This window comes from Misgurnus anguillicaudatus, chromosome 18 (assembly GCF_027580225.2).
Source record: "Misgurnus anguillicaudatus chromosome 18, ASM2758022v2, whole genome shotgun sequence".
Classification (NCBI taxonomy): Eukaryota; Metazoa; Chordata; class Actinopteri; order Cypriniformes; family Cobitidae; genus Misgurnus; species Misgurnus anguillicaudatus.
In genome coordinates, this window is record NC_073354.2 from 19,754,182 (window position 1) to 19,772,439 (window position 18,258).

The 18,258-nt window shown below is 37.5% G+C and overlaps 2 protein-coding genes across 5 annotated transcripts; one reads left to right on the forward strand and one right to left on the reverse strand.

Moving 5' to 3' along the window:
- Positions 1-5: 5 nt before the first annotated feature.
- On the reverse strand, positions 6-11,853 carry mideasa (mitotic deacetylase associated SANT domain protein a). Of its 4 annotated transcripts, XM_073856022.1 has the most exons (14): positions 11,381-11,852; positions 10,920-11,003; positions 9,195-10,762; positions 5,826-6,062; positions 5,381-5,714; positions 5,039-5,105; positions 4,805-4,947; positions 3,701-3,804; positions 3,463-3,538; positions 3,211-3,299; positions 2,707-2,829; positions 793-912; positions 465-676; positions 6-265 (listed from the first exon to the last, which is right to left on the reverse strand). In XM_073856022.1, the coding sequence occupies exons 3-14, from the start codon at positions 10,530-10,532 to the stop codon at positions 28-30; spliced, it is 3,081 nt and encodes a 1,026-aa protein (XP_073712123.1). In that variant the 5' UTR covers positions 10,533-10,762; positions 10,920-11,003; positions 11,381-11,852; the 3' UTR covers positions 6-27. The 4 variants fall into 4 exon arrangements, with proteins under 4 accessions (XP_073712123.1, XP_055042197.2, XP_055042196.2 ...); XM_055186222.2 differs by lacking the exon at positions 10,920-11,003 and having other exon boundaries at positions 2,767-2,829; positions 11,381-11,853; XM_055186221.2 differs by lacking the exon at positions 10,920-11,003 and having other exon boundaries at positions 465-673.
- An 857-nt stretch (positions 11,854-12,710) lies between these two features.
- Positions 12,711-17,648, forward strand: slc35f6 (solute carrier family 35 member F6). Its single transcript, XM_055186032.2, has 6 exons — positions 12,711-12,909; positions 13,667-13,739; positions 13,990-14,161; positions 14,758-14,973; positions 15,892-16,002; positions 16,179-17,648. Exons 1-6 carry the CDS (start codon positions 12,833-12,835, stop codon positions 16,655-16,657), a joined length of 1,128 nt encoding a protein of 375 aa, XP_055042007.1. The 5' UTR covers positions 12,711-12,832; the 3' UTR covers positions 16,658-17,648.
- The last annotated feature ends 610 nt before the right edge of the window (positions 17,649-18,258 follow it).

Sequence of the window (18,258 nt, forward strand, 5' to 3'; positions counted from 1 at the left end):
AACTTAAGTCAAAGTAGAAAGACACTCTTAATGCCAGTCTTCATCTTGCTCATCTTCAGGCTCTAATGAGCTCTCAGCTCCACTGCTGTCTCCCGGTGCTCCTTCTGCCTTTGCCTCCAGTGCCTCCTGTACCTCCAGTGCCCTTTGCCTCGCTGTAGCCGCAGCTCGCTCCTCTTCTTCTCGCAGACGCAGTGCGGCAGCTTTCTTTTCCTGCTCGGAGTGACTCTTCATGTGAGCGCTGCGACTCTTTACTTTATAAAACACTCTGTATACAAAACAATTTCAATTAACACGCTTTTAAAGTTCTCCAAATGAAGGCATTAGCAACACATAATACTAATACATTTTGATATCACATATAAGGGTCACATATAAGCTTTGGATAAAAATGTCTGCCAAATGAATAAATCTAATACAAGAACTTTCAATAGCATATACAAGGATGCATGAACAAGCTCACTTACCGATCACACTTTTTACAAGGAAAAATACCCTCTGGCTCTCCCTGGGGTTTGTTTCCCGTCGAGGCTCTGTTCTTCTTGGCTGTGCTGTCAGGTCGAGGTTTCTGAGGTGCAGGGGAAGGAGTCTTGAAGGTGGGTTGAACTGTCGGCCTCAGGCCAGATGCCTCCTCAACACAGCTGTTCTTCTGCTCCTCATGAGCCATGTCTGCCCTCTGCTGGATGAACGAGTAGACAATCATTCAAAAAGCTTTACCTTTGAATGTGATAACTACACCTGTATTGATAATTTTTTTTAGCATTTATACTAGTGACAATTGTCTTCAATACTCACATTTCCATTGTTTTGATGTGTTTTAGTCAAATCTTTTGCAGTGTTGTCCATATTGACTTCTGCTGGCCCCTCTGCTCTTTTATCATTAGCTTCATCCAGCGGTTCTTGTTTTACATTGATCTGTATTAGGAAGAAAAGAAAATACAGGAGATATAAAACTGCATTTTTGGATTTGAATCATGGAGCGTAGTATGGTGTTTTGTATGGATTTATTCTGGCACAGATTCTGTAAACATTATGGGTTGGTTTCACAAAGTTTTTTTTTTTACAAACAAACCTTACAAAAACAATACTCATGTGCATCTTGAGACAAAACAATGGCGCTGATATAAGTTAAGGTGTCAGGTCAAGCTGTTTTTAAATTAAGGGACCTCAAACATGCATTTTAGTCATGCACTAGGATAAGCCCAGTCTGGGAAACTGCCCCTATAAGTGCAATGTGGTCTAAAATTTCTAAAAGAGTTTAGATTCAAAATCTATTAGTGTAAACAAAATGTAATAGGATTAAAAATATTATAAAAATAAATATTTTAAAAAGAAAAAATTAATAAGAATTAGGGCTGTCAAAAGATTAATCGCGATTAATCGCATCCAAAATAAAAGTTTGTGTTTACATAACATATGTGTGTGTACGATGTATAATTATTATTTATATATAAAAACACACCCAATCATGTATATATTTAAGAATTTTTTTATATTTATATATAAAATATTTATATTTATATATAATATAAATGATATAAATGTATATACAGTATATGAATGCAAATATTTCTTAAATATATACCTGAATGTGTGTGTATTTATATATACATAATATTTACACACAGTACACACACATGTGTTATGTAAACACAAACTTTTATTTTGGATACGATTAATCGCGATTAATCTTTTGACAGCCCTAATAAGAATTTAAGATATTGGTCACTAGATCAAGGTCAATAATCAAATAACCAAATTTGCGACATTTACCATTTTAACTTTAAAACCTATATCTTAAAGGATTAGTCCATTTAAAAAAAAATCCAGATAATTTACTCACCACCATGTCTCCAATTAGAAGAAATTCGTTTTTTTTGAGGAAAACATTCCAGGACCTTTCTCATTCTAATGGACTTCAATGGACCCCAAAAACGTAACAGCTCTAATGCAGTTCAAAATTGCAGTTTCAACGGAGTTTCAAAGGAGTCTAAACGATCCCAAACGAGGCATAAGGGTCTTATCTAGTGAAACGATTGTCATTTTTGACAAGAAAAATATAAAATATGCAATTTTAAAACACAACTATCTCCGGTCCTGTGACGCGCCAGCGCGACCTCACGTAATTGCGTAATGACGTCAAAAGGTCACGTGTTAAATAAATGAAACACACATTTGCGAACCATTTTAAACAATAAACTGACACAAATACATTAATTAGAATCATTCCACATACAACAACGTCGGAACGGTCCTCTTTCTCCACACTTGTAAACACTGGGGCGTAGTTTCGCATACGTCATCCTTGACCTCTTGACATGATGACGTATTGATTGAGGTCGCACTGGCACGTCACACGACCGGAGGAAGACGAGAAGTTGTGGTTTAAAAGAGCATATTTTTTATTTTTCCTGTTAAAAATGACAATCGTTTCGCTAATTAAGACCCTTATGCCTCGCTTGAGATCGTTCAGAGTTCCTTGAAACTGCAATCTTAAACTGCACTAAAACTGCCAAGTGTTGGGGTCCATTAAAGTCCATTAAAAAGAGAAAAATCCTGGAACGTTTTCCTCAAAAAACATAGTTACTTCTTGACTGAACAAAGAAAGACATCAACATTTTGGATGACATGGTGGTGAGTAAATTATCTGGATTTTTAAAAAAAAAATTAAACAAGCATTACAAACAATAAGCAAAAAACAGCCTTTACCACAGGGATGCTCTCCTCTGGGTCTAAAGGGCCATATGTAAGGATCCCATGGCGACCAACCTTTGCTTGTTTCTTATAGGTATAGTAAAACTCCACACATTGTGCCACTGTTTTACTCCTCACCTGCCAAAACAATCACACATATTAGTAATTTATGTAAAAACATCACTAATTTGAAGGCGTTGTAAAAAGACCAGAGAGCAACATATAGTAATCGTTTTCACATGTCATAACTCCAAATTCATTCTTTGTAAAAAATCTTGATATAATAACATTTTTTTATTATGCAATTTCTTATTGAGCAAGTTAAAATGTACTAGTTTTGTTAAATGTACACTACCTTTAAATTTGAATGGTAGTTTGAATTAGATGATGTTTTAATCAGATGCAGACCTCTGATTGTACAGATTTAAAGATGTACAGTACAGTAGTTTTCCTTTTATATTTTATGACCCCTTTAAGACAGTAAACAAAAGAATGTAGATAAACAAATAAACTGCATACCAGTTTTTGTACCAAGAAGAAATCTTTCGTGTAGGCAGAAATTCCCTTGTTGTAGTATCGTTTTTCATCCACAGTCCAACAGTCTGACCCTGTTGACATTTAAGAGACGTGAAGCATTACTGAAAATCTGTTACATTACAACAACTAAATAAAACACTCTTCTATTTATTCATTTACAGCATGTTAAATATCTTTGAATTTATCTAAAGTGAACACAGTTATGAATGACTCCCGTTATAAATGATTTTCTACCTGCATAGTGGTAGTTGGCCAGATGGTGATTCCCAGAGAAGATGGGATTCTTCATCATCAGCATTTCCAGTGTTGCCTACAGAGACATAAAAGAATAAATATATTTGTGGTTTCTCAATTTCCATTAAATATGTACTTCATTAAAAAAAAAACAAATTACCAATGACCATGAAACCATACACAAAATAACAACCTTTCTAATACTAATCATGTGTAACTATGACAGACTTGTGCTTACCATGACATCACCCTTGCATTCATGCAAACAGTGCATTGCTAGTTCTGAGTTGGTCCCTCCTCCATGTAGGACACTGGAGCAAACTAAGTTCATCAGGTCATCAACTAGAAAATAACATGGATTGGAATGAGAAGGTATATTTGTAAACGCATAGCTAAATTCAATCATGTCTATTGAAATGCTTAATTTTTTAAGGTAGCTAAGGTGCACTTTTTTATTTCTCTCACTCTTATTTTTCTTATTTTCAGTCCTTAAAGGTGCTCTAAGCGAATTCACGCGTTTTAGACCATAAAACTTTTTTGTTACATACAGCAAACATCTCCTCACTATCTGTTTGCTACTTGACCGCTGATCAAACTGTAAAAAAACGATCTCTGTAGACAGCCCAGGCTCCACAAACGGCAATAACAACACAGTGGCCAAACCTAGCACCACGAAACATAACAAAGTGTTCCAGCCAATAAACGACAAGAAGGATTTGGGGGTGGGGGTTGGGCGCGTTCATGAAAGCATGAAAGGGAGAGGGAGGGGGAGGAGTTAGCTACGCTAAGTAACGTCGCACAGTTTCCTTTAGAGCGCCTTTAATTATTTGCTTTATTATCTATAATGCTCACTTAAACTTGATGTACAGTAGATGATGAAACATGATGTTATTGAGCATTTGTTCTAGACCGTTTCATCGTGAACACGTACGGTGACGCGATAAGCGTCTGGTCCGAACTTTACTTCCGGTTTCTGTTTATTTAATGGTCTGACTAGTTGCTGAAACGGTACTCTTAAACAAATGCCTCGTCGAAAATAACAAATGTTTTGGGTTCCTATGTAATCTGCGTGTTGTTTATTTTGCTTGTTATATAAAATAAACGACTTTAAAAGGACTTTGTTGTTATTTATTCTTCACAGAGTTTACCAGAAGTTACGCGACGACCACGAAAGCCACGTGTTTATGACGTTACTGCTAAAACCGTCGATAAGGTGCCCTTATAAAAAATGCTATTTAACTTATTAACCTTTTGCAAGACAGCAAGATTTAGTCTTGGCCACAAGAACTGGGCCTGGTAAATTTAAGGTGTATAATGACCATGCGGTCTAAAAACAACTTACTTCTTGCATCTAGTGAGGGTGTCGAAGCAGTCTCTGATAAAGGAAGCCAGACCAAAGTTGCTTTATGTTGGTCTGTTTGGGAACATGTCAGATCCAGCAGTTCTGGAATCTCCGCCTGATACCGAGGGCCGATGTTAATGCGACTAAAAGGTGTAAAAACGTACAGCGTTAGATAGTAAAAATATAAAAATTGGTGATTTTATGTAAAGCTATTTTAAAGAAGTCACTGCTCACGGTTCGAGGCTGACCGGCGTTGCTTCTCCAATCAGTGGGAGTGCAGGAGGACTAATATCAGAGCTGCCTGAGATACAGCGTATAAAGTCACCAGAAGACATGGAGATATAGAGAAGAAATTAGACACATTCCAAATCATCATGGTTATAATAGTTATAAATTTCCTGAAGAAGTTACTGAGATTTAAAACAACTATATAGCACTCAATGGATTGGCACAAAAAACAGTTTAATAAAAAGAGTCCCATTATAAAAACCCCAACTGAATTAGGTTAAGAACCCATGATCTAAACAGAAATACCATGAATAAAAACAAAATATCTAAAAGGAATGTGAAACTCACTTGATCGCAGCAAACTTCTCGTGGTGCCCCGTGGTGTGGCTGGGGGTGGTAGGACCTGACTTCCTGCTGCCATTGAAGACAGGACAGCAGAAAAGTAGAGGCCAGAACCTTCACGCACCGGTGAAAGAATGGGTGGTGGAGTATACGGGGGAATGATGATAGCATGATCAGGCAGACGCACTGGCGAACGGAGGTTGCTTTGGTAGGGGGTGATGCTGGAGTAAATAGAAGGGGCGATGAAAGTGCACGGTTTTGGGGGAGGTATAACCAGGGGTTCCGGTCGCGGACGACGCCTGGATTTGTCAGGAGACCTGTAGTCTTCTGGGCTCTTACCCTGAAGCCAATGTAAATGACAGAAACATCTTTATATCAATATCAACAAATGTTATAAAATACCCTAAAAAGAGAGCAAGTGAAGAAGTTTTACGAGCTTTGACTTCCGTACATGGATTAGGCTCTCAGATGCCGAGTGCTTTAATGAATGCCGCCGCACTACGATAACCGAGGGTTTGCGTTCAGGTTGGTTCTGTAGTTGAGGAATCTCTGAGGGACGTCGCACATCACCAGGCTGTGCCCAGGTGCTGGGGCCTTCCCTATGAGTTTGGCCTCTAGAAACAGGTACTGAGACGGGGATGACTAGAGGGACCATACCAGCTGGTCTAGCAGGGGTATTTTCCTCACTCTTAACAAAAGACAAGAGACAGAAGTTATAATTGGGAAATGTAAAATATAGATTAGAGAAAAATAACATTAAATAAACATTTCTTATGTTTTGGTATTTTCAATTATCTACCTAGAAAACAAAACTAGCATCAAATCAAATTTTTTTTACAATGTTACATTGTTTCAAAGCAGCTATAAATAAAAAATGGAAAACTAATATAATATAATACTATATTAAATTACATACTAAATGATTATATACTAAATAGAGATGGCAATAAAACCTTTTGTTTAGATGCAAAGAAAAGCTTATGGTGAAGATTTATAATATATTGGTAACTAAATGTAACCAAGAATGAGAAACCTGCAGTGGGAAATTGAGACAAAACCAACTTGGCATATTTACTCTGGCACATTTATACCCGGAGAGATATTTTAAAGACTAAATTTATACATCCCTTATAAAATTAACCATGTTTTTATAATAAAATTGTAGCAATCATTGATTTTTGGTGTACTGATTACATCTGTAAAACATTTTACTACAAAACCATGAATTATTTGTGTTAACCATGCTTTACCTATAGCAGTGTTCCCCAAATCTTACCCTGGAGGGCCGGAGCACTACATAGTTTAGGTCCAACCCTAATCAAACTTACCCACCTGTGATTTTCTAGTGATCATGAAGAGCTTGATTAGCTTGCTCAGGTGTGCTTGATCAGGGTTGGAGCTAAACTCTGCAGTGCTCTGGCCCTCCAGGGTAAGATTTGGGGAACACTGACCTATAGTAACCGTGTTTGTTTTTGGTTTTATTTGTAGTAAAACCATGGTTTATTTTCACAAGGGTTGTGCTTTTTTGTGTGTAAGATTTGGATCTGATACATGTTAGCACACAGGGCTTGGTAAATCGGCCCCTCCCAAGTTCAACTGAATGGATTTTAACAGAGTGTGGAATGTGTAGGTGTGTGGACATGCAGCTGCTCACCAGACTGCTTTTCAGTACTAAATAATTCAAGTGTACTGCACATTTTAAAGTATATGACAAGGGTAGCTGTGAGTTTATATTGTATAGTTGTATTGCTGATTTGTAAGGTGCTATGAAAAAAAACTGAAACAACTTAGGAGATCAAACAAGCAGCCTTAAAAGGATAGTTCACCCAAAAAATTAAAATAATGTAATTAACGACTCACCCTCATGTCGTTCCAAACTCGTAAGACCTCCGTTCATCTTCGGAACACAGTTTAACATGTTTTATATTTAGTCCGAGAGCTTGTTGACCCTTCACTGAAAATATATGTACGGTATAGTGTCCATGTCCAGAAAGGTAATGAAAACATCATCAAAGTAGTCCATGTGACATTAGTGGGTCAGTTAGAATGTGTTGAAGCATCGAAAATACATTTTGGTCCAAAAATAACAAAAATTATGACTTTATTCAGCATTGTCTTCTCTTCCGCGTGATATATTTGCTAAGTTTTTTTTCAAACTTACAGCGTGCGTCTCCCTTAAACTGTAAACGAAGCCCGGGCGCACAAAAATAAACAAACAAACAAAAAAAACAGCTGGGGCGCACCAGATAACACGTCAGCCGCGTCACTGACTGCAGTCACGTGACTTTGCTGAATAAAGTCTTCATTTTTGATATTTTTGGACCAAAATGTATTTTTGATGCTTTAACACATTCTAACTGATCCACTGATGTCACATGGACTACTTTGATGATGTTTTTTTGGACATGGACAGAGTGCCGTACGTGGATTTTCAATGAAGGGTCAACAAGCTCTTGGACTGAATGTGGAACATCTTGAACTGTGTTCCGAAGATGAACGGAGGTCTTACGAGTTTGGAACGACATGAGGGCGAGTCACTAATGACATTGTTTTCGTTTTTGGGTGAACTATCCCTTTAAAGCTTAGATTAATTGGTGAAGTATGGTAACTCATGTACTCAGGAACATATGCGACCCTGCCTGTAAATCCAAGCTAAAGTCTCATAATCTAATAATGACAAGGAGCAATCATTCATTTCACTTTAATTACAATCTTTGACATGGCTTTACTAAGTCAATAGCAATATTAAAGATTTTCAGGTGATAATGTCACAGAATGCTCTTTACATTATGTAATACAAAGTGTCTTTCTTTCTTAAAGGAATAGTCTACTCATTTTCAATATTAAAATATGTTATTACCTTAACTAAGAATTGTTGATACATCCCTCTTTCATCTGTGTGCGTGCACGTAAGCGCTGGAGCGCGCTGCGACGCTTCGATAGCATTTAGCTTAGCCCCATTCATTCAATGGTACCAATCAGAGATAAAGTTAGAAGTGACCAAACACATCAACGTTTTTCCTATTTAAGACGAGTAGTTATACGAGCAAGTTTGCTGGTACAAATTAAAACGTAGCACTTTTCTAAGTGGATTTAAAAGAGGAACTATATTTTATGGCGTAATAGCACTTTTGTGAGTACTTCGACTCGGCGCGGTAACACCCTCCCTCTCCCATTATGAGAGGGAGAAGGGGAGCGGACTTTTCAGGCAGGTCGAAGTGCTCCCAGAGGTGCTATTACGCCATAAAATATAGTTCCTCTTCTAAATCTGCTTAGAAAAGCGCTACATTTTATTTTGTACCACCAAACTTGATCGTATAACTTCTCGTCTTAAATAGTAAAAACGTAGATGTGTTTGGTCACGTCTAACTTTATCTCTGAATGGTACCATTGAATGAATGGGGCCAAGCCAAACGCTATCGAAGTGTCACAGCGCGCTCCAGCGCTTACGTGCACACACACAGATGATAGAGGGATGTATCAACAATTCTTAGTTAAGGTTATAACATATTTTAATATTGAAAATGAGTAGACTATTCCTTTAAAAACAAAAAATGAACCCAAAAATGAAAATTCTGTCATCATTTACACACTGTAATGTTGTTACAAACCTGTATAAATGTCTTTGTTTTGATGAACACAAAGTAAGATATTTTGAGGAAGGTTTGTAACCAAACCAATCATAAGCCCTATTCACTTCTATAGTAGGAAAAAATAATACTATATAAGTGAATGGGGATCCTGAATGTTTTGATTACAAACATTCATCAAAATAACTTCCTTTGTGGGCATCAGAACAAAAAAATGTATACACACTCACCTTTGATGGCAAAAACTCCATCTCTGAAGCTTTTTGAGCTAGGGTCTCAAGGTTGATCTCTTTTGAGGCTCTCCGTCGCCTTTGGGTGCTTTGAATGACCCCTGCTGAAGGTCCTTGGACTTTGCCCACTTCTCCATTTTGGGGAGGAACATTGTCCTGTGGAGACATACCATCTTTGGATAGGCGGCGCGAGCGGCGAGGTGCGGCCTGACGTTTGGTTTGGGTCTCCTGCGGTTCTGGAATTGTCTTTGCAGGAACGGAGTCTTGGTAATTTGATACCTGAGGCACTGGATGCTGGGGTTGAATCTGAGGGACCTGAGTCTGATGGGATAATGGACTGGGTTCGATATTCACCCGAGCACTGTCAGTCTGTTGTTTGACTTGCTGCTTTGCTTGCGATGGTGTAGATTCTGGCTGACGAAGCCCTTGTGCGTGCTGCTGCATTTGCTGCTGCATCTGTTGCTGCAGCTGTACCTGTATTTTCTGCTGCTGGTGGTACTGCTGTTGCATTTGATGCATGCGTTGCTGTTGCTGAATTTGCTGTTGTTGTTGTTGTTGTTGCAACTGACACATGTGTAACTGCTGCATCTGCTGGTGGTGCAGCTGCTGCTGTTGTTGTATCTGCAACAGTTGCTGTTGCGTTTTGGGTTTCTCACCGTAATTCATATTTAAAGATGCATTGTTGCCTTGGAAAACCTGATTTAAGCCAGGTGCCTGGGATTGCTTAGTAGATCCAAAAGCCAACTGGAAAGGTTGCAGAGTTGGATCCTGCATGTTGTGATGCATGCCTTGAGGCGGATATTGATGATCTGCCGGCCTGTGACCCTGCTGGAGGAATTGAGCATGGTGCATTGCTGCCATTGTATGATGGTCCCACTCTGCCCCAGGAACTTGTGAAGTATCAGGGTAGGACTGAGAGGGTCCTGGTGAAACTTTGTCTAACTTTACGCCCTCCATCTCTTGACCCGCCTTGTGAAAAGCCCTCGGGTCATCCATTCCACTATGAGAAGGTGGGAAATTTTGTGTCCACTTGGTCACGTTCGGAATACCCTGAAACCAGGTCGATGTCTGCATGGGGTCCTGTACCCACTTGACTGATCCAGCCTGCGGGAAACGTCCTCGGGGCTGATATCCTTTATCAGGTTTGAAAACGTTAGAGCCTTGGATCTCAGGGCTAGAATCCACAACGCCTCCTGGACTGCTGTGAGTTTGCTCTAGAACTGGAGGACCCACGTTGTAAAACATATCCTCTGAATGATGCATTGATTCATTTATTGCTTCAACATTCTGCTTGCTTATACTGTTAATGGTTCCTCTCTGATGTGGTGAGAGACTCATAACAATGCAGTGAAACTACAAAAAAAAGAGAACAATCTGGCAACCACCACTTTAGTAAAGCTGATTAGGTGGGCACATTGCTGGATGTAAAAATGTGTTTTACTGAGCAGGGTACATGCAGGATTTTATGGGGTCTAGGCGCTCCCCCCTCCCCTCTTGCTTTTAAACTGCAATATAAAGGTGGTGTAAATTTTCGAAAACCAAGTCATTCCTTAGTCACGGGAAATGCTCTAAAAAGGAGAAAAGACAAGTTTACACTGATATCAGTCACAATTATAGTTTCACTTTAACTTTTGTAAATTACAATAATAAAACAAAATCTCTATAGAAGCAATAATTAAGCTTCAGATCTCACACATTTTATTAAAAAAGGACATTAAGACTTACAAATGACAGTATACAACGCCTTTATTCCTTTAAACTCCATGCTTTGTGCATTGAGGAGGGACATAGAGGTCTACAACCAGGAAACTTCACAAACACAAATGCAGAAGGCAACGACAGACAGCACGGGAGGGGCATTGAAAGTGCAATGCAAGACAACAAGAATTACAGGAAGTGAAGAAGGAAAGGGAGAGAGAGAGAGATGTGGAGTGAGTGTATGAGAGAGAGAGAACAAGCAGAACTACTTTTCAACTCATTCATGACCCCTCCCAGTCCCAAACCCGACTGACGATGAAAAAACAACTAAATACATACATACACATATAGGCAACGTTGCAGATTAAAACAAATCACGTTGCGCACTTCCATGTTCCGAGACTATGCACTTCTGTCTTTCCTTTTAATGTTTTTTTTGTAGTTTATAAAACTGTTGCGATTATGAAAACAGACTGTAGCGTACTTACCCTGTTGCAGTTGTGCTGTTGACGTCTTTCTTGCTGTACAAGTTCAGATGACAGCAGGCAGTTGTTTGAAACCGATCAAACCCTGGGCAAAGTCAACAGCGTGTACGATCATATCTATACACTCTACGTACTGCCTGTCGTAAACGCCTAGACTTAGGTGCGCACTATTCAAGCAAGTATACTGGAAAATTACATGTTGTAATGCACCCAGAGGCCTCGCTGACAGATTAAACAACTTTTGAAAACGGATATGCAGCGATTTCCCGTTTACATTCTACTGCCTAAGCGCCACTTTGATAATATTGCCTGCAGGATCTGTAAAGTTCGCGTATACTTTCAAATAGTAGTCAATCCATTAAAGTTATTTCAAGAAAACAGTTCGCAAAGCTGCAGCCAAACGGCGTGTTTCAGACTGAAGGCGAGGCGTCAGAAGACGCAAAAGCGCAACTTGTGATTGGATGACGGAACTTCTTGCGCACTGCTGGAATGCAGTGTGTAATATTTAAGTAAAGACAACTTCTAAGATACAGGAGGCATTTTATACAGTATATCAGTTATACTTTTACGGGGATGTGTTACGGGATGCGTTGGAAGTGTCGATACAACCATTTCAGATTAAAAATGCTGTATAATATTATAACAATTATTATATACTTTAATTACAGTATACCACAAGTACGTGTATACTAAATAAATGCTACATTTTTTCATATTATATATTATGTAATACCAATTCACTGTGCTAAAAACTTTTATTTATATTTATTTAAATACTAAAGTATACTACAGCATTTTTATCATTATGGGACATTATTTTTATTGGAAAAAACACAAAGCAAAACAAAACAAAACACAAATCTCGGCTGTCAAGTACGACACAAAAAGGGTGAATAAAGCAAAAGCTTAGAAATTCCCCAAAAGAATGACAAAGAAGGTGCAAAGAAGTTATTTCACAAATGCAGATATTACACTAGTTAGCATTTTGGTGAAAATTACTAAAACAGATTCTAAAATTACAATTATTTGGCTTACATGGTAAAAAAAACTTTTTGTTTGGACTAAGAACAAAATTTAACTAAAGAACAATCTAGTAAAATCACTATTTATTTCCTTATTTTTCCAATATCCAATCACATATTTTAACACATCACTTGTTGTTGTTGTTTACTGATTGTTCTTTGTACTTTGGCAGCTATTGGATATATATTTTGACTGCTTATATGATTCATATGTCATATTAATCAGACGATCTGAGCACTTCAGCCTTGCCTCAGCGTTGAAAATCTGCAGAAAATAATCGCGTCAGCTGACGGTGTCACGTGGTCGCTGTCATGTGATTTACATACAGGCGAATGACGTGACTCTTCAGATTAGCTGTTGTCATCAGAGAGACAAAACTCAAGAGGTTTCAAATCGTACAGTGTTCATGACCACATCAGTCTCTCTCTCATCATGGCTTGGACAAAATATCAGCTCTTTCTCGCCGCTCTGATGGTCACCACTGGCTCTCTTAACACATTATCTGCGAAGTAAGTTGCACGCTCGCTATATATCGGGTTTGTTTACATGAGCTTTCCGCTTAGTTTTTTCTATTCTACCGCTTTGTTATCTTCAATACACTTCATTTTGTTGCTTGATAATATCCGTAAGAATTAATTTATAATTCATTTATTTATTTAAAGCTTTTTCAGAAATGTATAAAAAACTTGCATTTATATAAAATTAAACATCTTCATATAAAAGATAAAAAGTCTAGACAAGATAAGATGGTTCACGTGCAACTGTGATGACCCTAGTCGTGACATGCAACCATCAGCAATTCTGCCACAAAAACACACATGACTGTTACTCAGTCGAAATTGTAGCATTAAGCAATTTGCAATAAGCTTTAAGTTATGTTGTCCATCAAGTCAATGAAACGGCTAACTACTTCAGATGTGTCAAAGTACACTCCGTGTAATCTGACACAACTGTGTCTTAAACTGAAGCTTTCTTTCTAGGCAGAGGAAATGTGATACTGCATTTAATTTCATATCTGCTCAAATATCTTTTTGTATTAAATCTGAACAAGACATAGTGTCACAAGAGAAATGTGCACTTATATTGTTCATAGTCATAATCCCTCTCCTTATGCCAGTCATGCTTTGGTTGTAAAGATAAATGATTGTACCTTTGTTTGCATGCGTTTAGTTAAATGTTACTGTAACTAGCTGCAAGACAGATATGTTTATGATCATAATGTTTAAAAAATCCCATTTAATGCAAATATCTGATTTTTTTATGTAGATGGGCTGATATGTTCTCTGCACCTGGATGTAAAGGTTCTCCAGATCATCAGTTTTCACATCCCTTTGTACAGGTAACTACTTTTATGTGTACTTACCAAGTCAACTATACACTGATCATGTCAAACTTCCTTCTCAATATATTTTGTCAGCACGTTTTGAAAAAACAGAGAACTGAGAATATGTCCTGTTGCATCTTGGAATATAGAGAACTGGTTTTTGACTCACTTCATGTCAATTTTCCTCTGAACTCTGCCATATCCTCTTTGTTTTTATCGCTATTTTCCTTACTATTTCTTATCTCTCCCCCCTTCACCCTTCCAGGCTGTAGGAATGTTTTTGGGTGAACTGCTGTGCCTGGTGGTGTTCTACCTCCTCCTTTGTCATGATCGACGCAGACCTGAGCCCTCCATGGAACCAGGCCAAAGTTTCCACCCCCTCCTTTTTCTCCCCCCTGCTCTTTGTGACATGGCTGGAACTAGTATCATGTATATCGGTGAGTAACCCCACACAATATGTTGTTTTGTTAATAATCTTTGGTCTTTTGCGTATGTTTTCAAGAGTCAAGTGTAGAAATAAACAGAGTAAAGTCTGCAAAACCCAAAAAAGTTTGGATAAGACTTAGTAAACAGTTGCAAAATCACTAAAGATGCAACCAAAACATTGCAAATGATGAAAGTCAGAATGTAAAACTGATCTAGACATTAGGGGGTGCCGTGATCCATGTCACTGCCACATTCGTGATATATTCAGGTCCAAGTACTCACAAAGGCAACAAGTTTGAACGTGAAACGTCCATCCAATTTAACATCCATGCACTTAAAGGACTTTGCTAAGAAATTGACGTGGTATTTTCTGAATGAATGGCCTGAGATCAGGATTAAGCAGATCTAGGCGAAGGTATTGATGAACGTATAATACGAGCTGAGAGAAAGCGATTAATATCATAACCGTATTTTTGACGTAGGTGGTGTTTAGCACCTTTTGCATGTGAGCTCCCCTTATTTTAATTCATAGATTGACCACAACGTATAAAAATGTATTCTTGTTTTTCAATATACTCTTGTCTTTTCTGTTTCTTCATGCGTTTAGCTCTCAACATGACCAGTGCATCCAGTTTTCAGATGCTGCGTGGAGCTGTGATTATCTTCACTGGACTTCTGTCTGTAGCATTCTTAGGACGACGACTGGCGCCCAGCCAGTGGATTGGGATCCTGTTCACGATCCTTGGTCTGGTGATAGTTGGACTGGCTGATGTTTTGAGCGGCAATGGAGATGATAGTCACAAGATGAGTGAAGTCATCACAGGTAATGTGCAGTTGAATGTTTTTATTCAAAGTTTGGAAAGATAACTAAAGACAATCAGATTAAGGATAATGAAGGTGACTCGTCATTTACAAATCAGAAAATCCTGTCAACTCAAGTATTGTTTACACTAGATCATTTTTGGTTTAATAGACTACTTATAACACTATCTCCATCAGGATCCATGTTTAAAACAAGTTGGAATAGCTTTTAGCCTAATATTAGCTTGGGTCTTGCGCATGTAGGCAGCCACAGTGTCATAGGGGCCTTCATTTACATACAACTCTGGCTAGGTTTGGCATTTTCAAATTAAAATAGGGTGTTTACAAAACACTTGAAAAAAGGTTAAAAACTTTGCAGTGGTCTGGATCACTGGCATATCTGTAGCTAAATTAATGCATTTTAAAATGAAAACACACTAATATAAACAAAGCCTCAGACTTAAAGGTGCCGTAGAATGGAAAAGTGTAATATACACAAACTAACCAATCAGAAACTTATGAATCAGAAACATCCATTAACAATTTCCAACAATTGATTTTTCCTAATATTCCATATCTTCGTCTGATACAGGCTCAAACATAAGGTCTGTATGCACACACACAGAGCTACTGAAAGGAGCTGCTCTGTGAAACAGCCAATCAGAGCAGAGCTCAACATTATTATTCATGACCCTTTCAAATAAGGTAATAATAGACCATTTCATACCAAAGGGAAATCCTAGGGTTTTTGGATAATTTTTGGAGTCAATAAAGCCACATGCCTTCTATGTAGGTATCAGAGAACAATTTAACAATGCATTATTCGGCACCTTTAAGCTGTTCATCAGTGTATTGTGTTTTCCCTTTTGATTAATTGCTTATTACAACTTTATCTGAAATTGACAGATGAACTGAAGGGCTTCTGATCTTTGTTTCACAGGGGATCTTTTGATCATCATGGCACAGATTATTGTTGCAGTTCAGATGGTCCTGGAGGAGAAGTTTGTTTACAAGCACAATGTGCATCCCCTAAAGGCTGTTGGGACTGAGGGTAAATTTTTAATAATTTTAATTATTTTTCACGTAAACATGTGATACATGATATTTAATAGTATTCATAGTTACATTTATAGTGCTTCAAGTAAATAATAAATATAGAAAAATAACATAACATAAAAAATTTTAAATAAAGTTTGTTATAGTTAAATCTGTCTCTGTTTCTTTTAGGATTCTTTGGATTCGTCATTCTCTCTCTCCTACTCATTCCGATGTTCTACATCCATGTGGGCAGTTTTGGAGGTAACCCACGGCAGGTCCTTGAGGACGCCATTGATGCTTTCTGTCAGATTGGCCATAAGCCTCTCATCTTGCTGGCACTGTTGGGCAACACCGTGAGCATCGCATTCTTCAACTTTGCGGGCATCAGCGTCACCAAGGAGATCAGTGCCACCACACGCATGGTGCTGGACAGTCTGCGTACTCTAGTCATATGGATCGTAAGCTTGGCGCTTGGTTGGGAAAAATTCCTTGGCCTTCAGATCCTGGGATTCATTATTCTACTTGTGGGTACGGCACTGTACAATGGACTCCACAAGCCCTTGATGGCCAAGCTTCCCTGCTGCCCTGGACCGCAGGGTACAGATGAGGTGGATGCGGCCGAAAGAGAGAGACTGCTTGATGGGGGAAAGTCTGCACAGGAGATCTAATATTGGACAGTGGACAAAATGCTTGCCTTATGTGTTTACATGGGTGGCACTTTTTTAAGTTTGCTCTGTTTTAAGTGTTTTAACCATTTTATGGACCGAACTGAAATTAATGATATTAATTAGCCTTTCTCTGTCTAAATCGGAAGGCAGAAGCAACAAGAGTGAATCACATTGTAGTATTTCTGAATCAACACTCAACAGTCCTGGGAGGCAAAGCCCCTTACCTCACCACTACTTATCAATAACACATTTTTTGGGGGGTTAATATCTTTAAAAAAATGAATGCTTAGATTTTAAAAATGTTTTAAACTTTTAAAAAGGGATGAAAGTAATTTTTATAAACACTTGTTTAGTCATACATAAAAAAAATAAGATACTGTATTACATTTTAATTTCTAGTTGGTTTTATTTTTGCTATTTTTTATTGCTTTCAAAAAAATGACCTTTTATGTACTCTGCTGTTGGTAGTATGGAACGACATAGCCTTATTGCAATTTAATGTTTTTATTTTTATTTTCAAGAAGGCATACAAAGCATTTTACAAACAATATAGCAATCTTATTTAATAACTTTTATCCCACACCAACAACCCATTACACAACAGGACTAAAATAATGCTACGTAATACGGGTATTGTGGCAAGAAAATCCTTTGTTAATATTTAAAGAATAGCAAATGTACATTTTGGTTTCTGTTTGTTGGAATGGTGAATATGAACAATAACAAGCGCCAGTTTAAAAATACCATGTTTATAATTATTTTACATGGTTATGAGGAATCACAAAACAGTTTCAATCTTTGTTTGACACATGTGTTTTTTTCTATATATTTCTCTTACTTTCTCTTTAAAAATATTTGTACAATGTGGATTCAGTTTTTTTGTTACATTTTATGGATGTAGAGAAACGACTGTTCACATTATTAGTGAATGTTGGCACTATTATATGTAATGTCACACTCACACATCTTATTATAAAAAATGTGTAACAAAGACACGGCCTATTTTTTGTGATGTCCATATGAACATTTAAAATATGTTTACAGACCTAGAAAAACAAAGATGACTTAGGCCGCCTACAACAAAATTTATATAAATAAATGTATGACATCCCAAAATTTGACACAATAATGAGCAACAAGGGATAAAATAATATTTCAGGCCTGGAAGTCTTTTGTCTCTCCTTAGGCGATTGCTATTTGTGTTAATTTATTACTGTTTTAATTTATTTATTTTATTGCATATATAACAACAAGAGAGTTACAACAATGTATTGTATATAGATAGCCAGAGAAAACAAACAAACAAAAAAACAACCCCCCATATGTGGTGCAGATTACTTGTCTATATCAAATTTGCAGATAATATTAGAAGCCCTTAAAGCTTTTTAATTTTTACATTTGTTTACTACATTACAATATTGCTTAAATTCGTTAAATTGGGTTTACCACCAGATCACTTCATTTTATGTACATGAAACTTCCCCATTAAGATCAGTAATTGAATATGTTTTGTCCTTTTCTATTCCACAATCATTAAAGTAAATCATTATATCCGACCCACCCAATTAAACAGCTGTATTAATTTTTTTGTAATAAAAATC